The sequence below is a fragment of the Anneissia japonica genome, unplaced genomic scaffold (assembly GCF_011630105.1).
Source record: "Anneissia japonica isolate Jap-2015-1 unplaced genomic scaffold, ASM1163010v1 scaffold32248_len650992_cov182, whole genome shotgun sequence".
Taxonomy (NCBI): Eukaryota; Metazoa; Echinodermata; class Crinoidea; order Comatulida; family Comatulidae; genus Anneissia; species Anneissia japonica.
In genome coordinates this window covers 315,968-327,930 of record NW_022699059.1, presented here as the reverse complement: position 1 = coordinate 327,930, position 11,963 = coordinate 315,968, and the positions used below count along the sequence as shown (strand labels likewise).

Below are 11,963 nucleotides of genomic sequence, written 5' to 3'. Positions count from 1 at the left end.
TCATAATAATCATAATTAATATCATCATTAACACCAGCATTATTATGATATGATAATGATATATGTATCATAATGGCAAGGATACATCCTTGATGATAGTAAGCCATGAGATCAGCATTATCAGTGACATCATTACCATTATAATCATTATAGTTGTGGTCAATTCGATTTAGGAGGACATGATTAGTATTTAAGATGTAACAGAGGAAAATGGTAAAATTACTTTAGGCTTTCAACCCTGTCACTGTAGTCATGCCATTAGTAGAGCTTACATTGGTAATGTGTCTTAATTTTTACATTTTTTATTTGCAGGACCAATACCAAGTATAGAAAAGAAACTGGTTCTCAAACCAGTCACCCCAACACATTCTGAAAAGGCCTCCACATTGCTTGTTACAATTCCAAGTGTCATGTCTCCAGATAGGATGTCACTAGTAACATCTGTCACACCCATGCAGAGGAGCCCTTGTCCCCCATGCAGAGCCAAGTCTCCCCACCAGCTATCGTCAGTACATTCCAGTCTTGCTGCTGAAGAAAATGTAAGAAAATAAATTTGATTATTCTTCATTGCATGAATTAAATTTGTTGGAGCATACCCTGGCTAAAAATATTATTTTTATTCTCACAAAATCCAACTCAACTTACCAAACCCCTAAAATAGTGGTCCTCATGTCAATTTTGGATGGCATGCAATTTCATTCTTGCCTGCCCATATTTGCCCATAATCATGTTTACAGTAGAGCAAAACCAACAAAAATGACATAAATTTAAACTCTTTAATTTGAAATAGTGCATGTAACAATGAGAACTTGATTTTGTAAAACTGTATTTCTTTTGGAATTTATAGTACATTATTTTCATATGTAATGATATTTTAACACATTTTCTGTGGTAAATTATTGTGAAAGTTTCAAATTATTAGATTTGCTAGATGCAATAACTGTCCTATTAAATTTTAATTACTGTACCATACACATTTAAATTAAATTATCATCGCTATCTTCATGCATTCCTCCTCCCCAAACCATGCATCCAATGTTCTGCATCCACTACAACTTTAGTTGACTCTTATCAAACCTCTGCATTCATATATTTCATTTTCTCCACTTCCACCTAAATGCACCATGCATTGTAACTGCCTCACTCTAGTTCCATTGTCTCTGGATAGTATGCTCTATGTATATAAAGAAGATAACCAATTTAGCACCAACAATATCAAATTATCTGAATAGTTTAATTGATTCTTTTTGAAATCTATTTAAGATAGTTAATATATGAATGCATGTTTTTTTCCCCATTGCATGCAGTTGGATTCATTACATTGGTATATTTATGAGGTAACTTATGTTTGCTTGTTGTGTGTGATTGCTGGTAATCATGTTTTCATCTGAATAATGTGCTATGTTTTGCTTGCTTGCAGTGGTTGGCAACATTGTGTTTTGTTATTCTATCTGTTAAAGATATACCCTCCATGACAGATTAAATCTATCAATCATATTTAAAGCAATAAGTTGATTGATTACTAATTGCTCCATGCTCATCTTACAACAGTGCAGTAAAGCTACAACCATTTAACTACCTGATAACTGCTACTCATTCATAATCAGTATTAACTTATGTGTATAGTAGTACAATGTAATATTACTTTTATTAATATTAATATGTCCATTATCATTTAACATCATCATAATTGAACAGGAAGAATTTGTTGATTTTTAATATAGATGGCAGTGTAATGAGTATGGAGCTGTAGATGGTGGTAGACTTTTTCACACAGCCTCAATTAATGTATATTATTAATTTTCATGAGTTACCCCTCACTTATCATTGGTGATAAGCTGTGATGAGACGCAACCTCAATGCATTGTAAATCTACGGTATATGGGCTGAGGGGGTGTTGGGGATGTTTCCGGCCTGGGTTTTTTGGCCACAGTAATATTCCACATATACCTATTAGGGTGAAGAATTTTCCTGCATGGCTGGAGATTTTCCATAAGACAGTTCAATTTTTTTAATTGAAGGAAATTACCTACTCCTACTAAAAAAATCTCATCCTTGGAGATTATTAGCTGTAATTCTCCATCCTTGTCATTGGGACACCCCTCATTCCGGGCAAAAATTATCAAACCCTTATACCCAGCCTTGCCGATTTGGTGTGTTTTGTAGAAAATAATTTACACCCCTCAAGTTGCCTGTCAGTGTTTTGGTCATTACAGTAACGTTGATACCATCTGTGGATTGATTTCAGTGTGTCTTCTCACTCATGAATATTAATGTTCACCTTTGTTGAAGCTGTGTTTGGTGAAAAAGTCTTGGTACCACTGTAGTGTGTTTAATAACTGTTTCATTTAGTTTATTTACCTTTTTTTTTTTTTTTTTTTTGCAGCCAATTCATGCTATATCACCAAGTCTTTCAGCAAATGCACCATTGACACCTGTAGGTACACCAGCTCCCGTTCATAAGGAAGCTAGTTTTAGCAGTGTAACCTCCAAGACTTCTACAAATAACCAATTTGAAAATCATACCCATGGATCTCTTCCCAAGACCCCAGTAAACACACCATTCCATGCAGAAAATCAGCAGACACCAGAACCAATTCTTGGGACAATCCAGGAGAGAACAATCAGTCCTTCTATCATTGATAATGTTAAAAATCACTCAGATAAGCAACAGCAGTCTCCAGTACCTCTTATCAGTAATAATCGGTCATGGAATATTTCACCATGGGAGGAATCCAACACCATAGCAGCACAACCTTCAGAGAAAATTAATGCATCTCCAGTGCCAGTTGTGACTCCTGCTCTAACAGGAATGACAACACCAGATCTTTGGCCTTCCGTGGATGAACATGCATACTTGGATTCCCCAGAGAAATTGGTAGAGGAGATACTTGCACCTGCAGCGCCACCACCTTCACCAGAACCTGTGGATATTGAACAAGAAACTGACAGCACAGATGAAAGGCAAGAAATACCAAAGAGTGTGGTAACTACGTCTCTTACTCCTTTGCAAGAAGAGGAGGAGGAAGAGGAAGTTGCAAAAGAAACAGAAGTTATAGTAAATGAAATTAAGAGAGATGAAAGTGAAGAAAGTGTCACAGAACAACCAATAACTACAGAAATAGGGTATGATAATGGACCTGATAGTAAGGAAGCAAAAAATCACTGATTTTCCTGATCATTGTTCAAAGACTTGTAAAATATGAAATAAATTTTGTAATATTATAATGTTGAGGTTTCTCTGCTTTTACAATGTCTTGTGTAATATATTGGAAACACTTACAAATGCAATACCTGTTAAAGTTTATAATTTTATTCCATTTCATTGATTGATATAAAAAACACTCAATTTCAACATAATTTTTCAAAAAGCATCTGGTTAACAAGGAATAATTACAGGATAACATTATTAATTTAAAAAAAAAAATTCAGGGCTATACTCAAAGTAAACCATCAACATCTAATATTAAAAGAGGAAATTTCAAATCTGGAAATTTATACAAAACAAAATTACAAGTTAATTAATCCCTAGTTTGCTTATATATACATGTTCACATAGTGTTGTTATAATTTATGAAAAATAATTACATGACAAAAAATACAAAAATAGCCTCCTGACAGGAGCATGTGTATGTATAAACTACTAGGTCAAACTTACTCTAAACATAGTCCATTATCGGACAAAGTGCTATCAGCCATTGTTCATCTGTCAAAACGTAGGTCCAATTACCAACTCCATGATATTTCGGATAGCATTTTACTCAAGAATTTTAACATTATTTATGGGCTATTTTACCACCGCAGCATAGAGTATGTCGCTGCTTGTACCGTATACTCAAAAATATATATATTTATCAAAATACATTTTATTACTAGTAAACCTTATTAACAATTGAATTGTTATATTTTGTTTTTAAATTGCCTACATTAACTTGCTACAAAAGTTATGTATTAAATCTTAGAAAAACCTCAAACTCGGGGCTCGTCTTATACACGGGTCGCCTTATACTCGCGTATACGGTAACAAATACATTTTCTTTAAAATAGCTTTAACAAACACAAAGTTTGATGTCGCATGTCTATTACTGAACAGGTTTTTCACTCTAGTTTTAAGATGCAGAAGAATCGCACATGTACTTATCGCATGTATTAAATTTAAAAACAAAACTAAGAAGTTAAATGCATTTTCAATTTTTTTTCAAACTAACTGGATCAAGATTAGATAACTAACAAACTTAACTAACTACAATAGTAAAATTAACTTTAATTTCTTACTTTTGAATATTTAATTAAGTTATTAACTTTCAATTAAAAACCACAATTAGCAAAAAAAAATTACGAATAGACATATCACGTAATAATAGACCTATAATTGTACTGGTAATCATGTCTTAAGATTATCATAGTAAAATGCTTGTAAACACGTAAAAAATGGATAGTTATGTTTTCGCCCTGGTTTGTTTGTGTGTTTGTTTTGTCTGTTTGTTTGTCTGTTTTCAGTTTAGGGATTGTCGTAGATAGTGCCTGACAATTAATACGTACAAAATGAGTCTTGGGACAAATATTCGATATATTAAATTAATTTTTTTTTTTTTTTTTTTTTTTTTTTTTTTTTTTTTTTGCTTGTAAGTTAACGACTAGATTTTTATTTTTATTTCTTCAAATATTAAGCAATTGATTTTTGTTTTGGATTTTCTACATTTTTGCCGCTGTACAGACTATCTTTAATTTAAGCATGGAAATTTAATATTTAATGTTGAGTTTGAAGAGATCACTTGATCACCAATTGCTTGGCATGGTTTCTTACCTAGGCTTAATTTTAGGACCATCGTCAACAGAGAGCACATAGATACTGGATAACTCTTACTTGACACTGCCAAAACAAACAGCGCAAGTGATGCTGTGGCTGGTTCTGTGTCAAAGCTATTCAAATTATGAGGTCTTATGTTAAAAACAGTCCAATCAATTTTGTGAATTTCGGGTCTTTGTTTTTAACTTCTCAACCTAGGTTATAATAGTAGCAAGTGATTCCTGATAATGATTAGGCAAGCAATTGTGTATAATATTTATTGTTTTTCCTTTTAGTACTATACCCTGCCTGTCACATTCTTTCAGCATATCATCGATAATCATGTCTGTTAGATTGCAATTTCTCATGTCAAGATAGTACATGTCTGGAAAGATTTTAAACAGAATACCCAGTGTAGTTCCATTAATAGAAGACAGGTTAATATTACTTAAATCAATCCTTCTCCAGTTAAATCTACTACCATTTTCACCTGATGAATTCAAAAGATCCCGTAGGTTAGATACTGTTAGATTATAATCACTCCATTTTAAAGCAGTGTCATTATCAAATCGTTTGAGTACATTAAGTAACATAGTTAATGATTCACCACTAATATCAGAAAGATTATTACTCCAAAGACCGATTAAATCTTGTTTCAATACTATATCCAACTTATAACATTCATTTATCATATCACTAATGACAGTTCCTGATAGTCTACAGTTATACATGTTAAGAAATTCCAATTTTGGAAATAGTTGAAATATCTTAGCTAGTGTAGCTCCACTGATTGAAAAAAGATTTATCTCACTTAAATCAAAATTTTTCCATTTAAATTTGTAAGTTTTACTAGATGAATTCAAAAGATCTTGTAGGTTACCAAGCGATAAATTATAATCACTCCATTTTAAAGCGGTGTCTTTATCAAATCGTTTAAGTACATTAAGTAATTCAGCAAGTGACTCGCCATCAATATCGGAAAGATTATTGCTCCAAAGACCGAGCGCATCTTCTTTTAGTGTTATACTCAACTTATTACATTCATTTAACATATCACTAATAATAATACCTGATAGATTACAACTATGCATATTCAGAAATTCCAAGTGTGGAAATAGTTGAAATATCTTAGCTAGTGTGATTCCACTAATAGAGGCAAGATTAACAAGGCTTAAATCTACGTTATTCCATTTGAAATTTGCATTTTCAGTCGATGAGTATAGGAGATCTTTTAGATTGTCAACTGATAGATCATAATCACTCCATTTCAAAGCGGTATCGTTATCAAATCTTTTAAGTACACTAATTAGATTAAAAAGTGTTTCACCGTCGATGACGGAGAGGTTATTTTTCCAAAGACCGAGCACATCTTCTTTCAGTGTTATACCCAACCTATTACATTCATTTAACATATCACTAATAATAGTACCTGATAGATTACAACTATACAAATTAAGAAATTGTAAGTTTGGAAATAATTGAAACAGTTTAGCTAGAGTGGTTCCACTGATTGAGGCAAGGTTAGTCTCACTTAAATCAACAGTACTCCATTTAAACTTTATATCACCGGATGAATATACAAGATCTTGTAAGTTACCAAATGCTAGATTATAATCACTCCATTTTAAAAATGTATCGTCACTAAATTGTTTAAGTACATTAATTAACTTAGTTAATGATTTGCCATCAATATCGGAAAGATTATTGCTCCAAAGACCTAACAAATTTTCTTTCAATATTATACCTTGCTTATTAATTTCATTTAGCATATCACTAATTATTTTACCTGTTAATTTACAACTGTACATATTGAAAAACGTAACTTTTGGAAACATGTTTATCAATTCAGCTAATGTGGATCCTTTGACGTTGGATAGATCAATCAGACTTAAATCCATCGTTGTCCCATTCAATCGCATTTCATTTTCAACAATATTTAATATATTTTGTAAATCATCTGGAATGATCGTTGGGTGATGCAGTGGCTGAGACGTAGAGAAAATTTTAAGACCTACGGCAATAAAGATTCCAATTGCAATAGCCATGATTGCTATAAAATATCAAGAAAAATAAATTAAAATTAATGTCAATATTCAAAAAGCATTCTCTTGTGTGCTTGTTATTTTCATGGTATACTTGTACATTGCCTCAATGAGACAGCAACGTTTCTTGACATTAGTGGGTGAGTCACCATCTCTTACATAGCTGCTCATTTTATTTTGTTTTTATTTTTGTTAAGTACCTCGAGGTTGTTAACTTTAGACGTTATATACATATTGATTATTAATTATTATTAATAATTTTAATAATTAATGATTAGTAATTATTATTAATTATTTTTATTTTGTATATGTAATTGAGGTGTATAAGTATTTGACACATTGACTATTAATTTGACTATTAATTAATTTGATTATTTTTCGAAATGCTTACTTTCTGAGAAACTTCACAACTTTCAAAATGACCGGCCTAATGTGTAAAACATGTACAGTACTCGATTTTCGTTGGATTCATTTGAATTATAATCGTTGGTGACATATTATTTGCTATGTGTATCTACTAAATGAAAGCCAATCACAAACTAACATTAGTGCGGGTCTAGTGGTGGAAGAGGAGAATTATCCTCTTACCCCCCCCCCCCCCCCCCCCCTGTCTCTTATACACATCTCCCGCTGCAGCAAAAAAAAAAATCTCTAGCCAAGTGCGAAATTATTTAGATAAAACATTAATATTAATATGGCTGTGGAGGCTGTGGAAGCCCTCTGGACCCCCATATTAGGTAAAGTAGGTAAACAACCTAAACCTTTCCTCTTGAAACAGAAGTCCTCGATTGCCTCTCGCGCCACCCCGGCAAAACATTTTTATCTGCCACTGAATATCAAAAAGCTATGTCCAGATTATCAAATTTTCTTTTACAAAAAAAAATTGTTTTATGCCCATATATAGTCATATAGATGTGCCTATATAGTCAATATATATGTCATCAGGGCCATATTTTGGCGTGTCACATGTTTTTCACAGTCTGGATTTCTGGAGAAATTTATCAATAATTAAATACTGCTTAACATGTTATTTCAAGATAAGGGGTTTAAATAACCCTTGTCTATGTATTTAACCTATTGGTAATAATTTAGTTAATAGTCAGGGGCGGATATGGGGGGGGGCCGGCCCGGCCCCGGCCCCCCCCCCCCTTTTGGGAGGTAAAAAAAAGGGGAAAAAAGGAAAAAAAGAGAGAAAAAGTGATAGCCCAGAATGCCTCAAATGTTATGTTCGGGCGTCTAGAACACAAAAATTTCGCGGGGGCATGCCCCAGACCCCCTACGGCAGTGTTGTCTCAATCGGCCCAACTTTCGGCCCCCGCTTCCGGTCCCCCCTTTTGGACATTTCTGGATCCGCCCCTGCTAGTGGTAGCGAACGAGGGCTCAAACAAAACTTATAAAAATTGATGTTCTTTTACCTATTATTGCCATTATTTTTTTTCCAACTAGCCAAGAAACCTCTTTGTTTAGCTTCGTCGATTTGGTCAACATCTAGGGCTATAATAACAGCTTCTGGACCTAAACGAAAAATTGTTCATTTGTTATTGTACACCATTAATCCGTTTAGGCATACTTTTTGCACAGCACCCTGCCGCTCTAAGAGATCGTCGATAACTACTCATTACATAAACGTTGTATTTTCATCAAAGTTTCCTGTTCGGGCCCATTCACGTTATCATGTATAAAAGGATTGAGCCTAACCGACAGCATATTTGTATATGACCTACACAGAAACACGAAATCTTCATTGTCATCGGTGTAGGTCTACACAATAGACCAAGCCCAGAATGCCTCAAATGTTATGTTCGGGCGTCTAGAACACAAAAATTTCGCGGGGGCATGCCCCAGACCCCCTACGGCAGTGTTGTCTCAATCGGCCCAACTTTCGGCCCCCGCTTCCGGTCCCCCCTTTTGGACATTTCTGGATCCGCCCCTGCTAGTGGTAGCGAACGAGGGCTCAAACAAAACTTATAAAAATTGATGTTCTTTTACCTATTATTGCCATTATTTTTTTTCCAACTAGCCAAGAAACCTCTTTGTTTAGCTTCGTCGATTTGGTCAACATCTAGGGCTATAATAACAGCTTCTGGACCTAAACGAAAAATTGTTCATTTGTTATTGTACACCATTAATCCGTTTAGGCATACTTTTTGCACAGCACCCTGCCGCTCTAAGAGATCGTCGATAACTACTCATTACATAAACGTTGTATTTTCATCAATGTTTCCTGTTCGGGCCCATTCACGTTATCATGTATAAAAGGATTGAGCCTAACCGACAGCATGTTTGTATATGACCTACACAGAAACACGAAATCTTCATTGTCATCGGTGTAGGTCTACACAATAGACCAGTATGCGAACATTTTGAACTTCAGGTTTGGGTGGGTTATTAATGTATACTATTAATTATTGGTAAATTCATACAGAAAACGTAATACCAAGAAATGGTGTTATTTTTAGGCGTATACCTGTATCACTTGTTGGATGACCCTTTGTATTTTTCTCTTTGTCATCATTCTTTGAATCTGAAAAAAAGATTGTCATACATCGTTCTATGTAATTTACAATTACATATTACAAAAAAAGAATTATTAGACATTATAATATGGAAAATATTTTCATTGGTTATTTGATTTAATTGAATGTTTATATTCAACTAACTTACCGAAGTTTCTTTGTATTTCATTTATTTCATTTTCATTATCATTCATGCAATAATTAAAGGGTTTATTTATTTGGTACCGGTACCAGTACCCTATACTTGTATTGTAAATAATTTGCAAGTAACTTAGGAAAACAAATTAACCATCGCTAAGCCCCGACACTTGGATATATTGTTTCTAAGGTGCAACAAACGTGTTGTGGATACGTTTGTTTGTTGGACAAGCGAATAGTATTCAGGCCTCATTCTGATTGGTCAGTTGTTAAGTATGATTGACACTCCCGAAAGATTTATATTGACCGTATTCGACTGGTCGTTCTTCGTTAAACCACGCCCACCTGCGCAGTGGTAAATCCTGCTTAACGAAGACGACCAGCCAGTCGAATAGAAAACTGGTAAATACTCAAAACAAAATGACTGCATAGTTACCGCGATACACGCTGCGTAATCAAAGCTGCTTCAGATTGTGGCAGTATGGGTTTTTCCTAAAAAAAATGTTTTCATCCAGTTTTTGAATTCTGTTAGCCTACAATTATGTTTTGACTTCAATGTGGGTAAATATTGTAATTTGTATTTTCTAAAATTTAATCTAAATTATATTAACGCAAATGATGTTGCTAAACTGACCAATCGGCCATACTTTTTTTGGTCACGTGCATAACTTAACGCTAATTAACGCATTCTGGTTACGTTAATTTTCGTTGTCAGCGAAGTCTATTTTACGTACCAGTCGAATGAAAATAATACTACGGAAACTCTTACTCAAAATAAACCAGTTGAATGATCCCATTAAGTGTAACATTTATGAGGATTATTTACATGTAACAACTTCTAACGTTTTCGAACTCTATTGGCCGTTGATACTTCTTTCGGAATTAAAAATGAAAAATTGATGCTTTAAATTATTTCAGTTGGAATTTATTTAATAAAAGATTCAAAATTTGAGAAATAAAAAACTAAAAATATGAATATCGAGATATCAATAAAACAGACAGAACTTTGTCATAAAAGGAACGTTATGTTCGTACACACCATATAACAATACTATTGAAATAATGAATGTTGTTAATGTACCGTAAATGGAATAAACAAAGTCAATAATCTTCGTTAAGAAAGTATGTCACAGTATAAATTAATAGGATGCAATGCAGCGACTTATACAGGGGTATGGGGTGGGGTTTAACATTTAAGTGGGAGGTTTTCAATCAACGTTTTCAATCAACCTGTATTTCTAAATTATAACAATAATACAGGCAAAAGTGTACATGCCAATAAGTCATTTTGCATTATTAGGCCTACCTGTACCACTTGGCGGTTGAACTTCTGTTTTTTTCTGTTCTTTCTTTTCGTCAATCTTTGAATCTAAAAAACGTAGATTGCATACATTATGGAGAAGTGACGAATCTAGTATCATTAATGTTATTTTTGTTACTGTTTTTTATTAACTCGTTAATATTTGATTTGTATATCTATTATAGTCATTAAGATTACTATAAATTACGGTGCGTTTTTAATGTAAATAATTTATATTAGGCCTATATTTTTGTTATATTATTTATTTATCTATTTTCAACAATTATTTATAAAATATATATATATAGGCCTACATATGTTAGACATAATATATAAATAGGCCTATATCTAAGTAAGATGTCTTTTATGAGAGTCTTTATGTCTATAATGCGTGTAAGTAACAAAGGAAAATAATAATGAAATTATATATTGAAATATATACAAAAATAATTTACATCCAGCAACTTCTAACGTTGGTCGAACTTTATTGGCAGTTGATACTTCTTTTGGAACTACTAAGAAAATACGTAATGCTTTAGACAATTAAAATTTATTTATTCCATGAACCTTCAATATAGCAGAAATGTTAATTATTTAAAAAAGGTTACTTGTTACTTAGCTCTTCTATAGGGCCTTTCCGTGCGGTTACAAAGCGCAGCTACCCTTCACTAATTATTATTTTCCCCCAAGTACAACCCATCCCAACCAAAACAGAGTATGATTAGTAGGCCTATATACAGAATAAAATCAGAAACTTTATCAATAGCAGAATATTTATAATAATAATAATAATAATTAAAATGATTTAAATCCAAAAAGGAGCAATAACAATGTGTAGGCCTAAGAGGTAACAGATATACTACATGTTAATGTTTGTCTTAAACTATGTGTGTAATATTGTAATTTGTATTTTCTGAAATTTAATCAAAATTATATTAACGCAAATGCTGTTGCTAAACTGACCAATTGGCCATACTTTTTTTGGTCACGTGCATAACTTAACGCTAATTAACGCATTCTGGTTACGTTAATTTTCGTTGTCAGCGAAGTCTATTTTACCATAGAGAAAATAGAACAGAAGGAGTAACATCGAGCGAAGATCAAAGGTACAGACCTCCTCGCCGCGATCGTAATTATCTCACCGTTACGTAACCTACTTGACAACAAGATAAGCAGAA

General features: G+C 33.2%; 2 protein-coding genes across 6 annotated transcripts in view; one reads left to right on the top strand and one right to left on the bottom strand.

Annotated features, from left to right (window-relative positions):
• LOC117102832 overlaps positions 1-3,228 on the top strand; it is a 13,298-nt gene extending 10,070 nt beyond the window's left edge. Inside the window, exons 11-13 of one of the 2 annotated variants that reach the window (XM_033243257.1) lie at positions 313-539; positions 1,308-1,337; positions 2,387-3,228. In XM_033243257.1, the coding sequence (XP_033099148.1) occupies positions 313-539; positions 1,308-1,337; positions 2,387-3,169 (1,040 nt within the window). In that variant the 3' untranslated portion in view covers positions 3,170-3,228. The remainder of the gene's footprint in view (positions 1-312; positions 540-1,307; positions 1,338-2,386) is intronic. The other variant, XM_033243259.1, reaches the window with a different exon arrangement.
• Positions 3,229-4,582: 1,354 nt separating this feature from the next.
• LOC117102833 overlaps positions 4,583-11,963 on the bottom strand; it is a 14,833-nt gene continuing 7,452 nt past the window's right edge. For 2 of the 4 annotated variants that reach the window (XM_033243261.1, XM_033243262.1), the window contains exons 4-8: positions 11,241-11,300; positions 10,792-10,854; positions 9,299-9,355; positions 8,821-8,920; positions 6,651-6,839 (exon numbers count right to left, since the gene is read on the bottom strand). In XM_033243261.1, coding sequence (XP_033099152.1) covers positions 6,794-6,839; positions 8,821-8,920; positions 9,299-9,355; positions 10,792-10,854; positions 11,241-11,300 — 326 coding nt within the window. In that variant the 3' untranslated portion in view covers positions 6,651-6,793. Of the gene's footprint in view, positions 6,840-8,246; positions 8,400-8,820; positions 8,921-9,298; positions 9,356-10,791; positions 10,855-11,240; positions 11,301-11,963 lie in introns of those variants that run through there. The other 2 variants (XM_033243263.1, XM_033243260.1) reach the window with 2 other exon arrangements.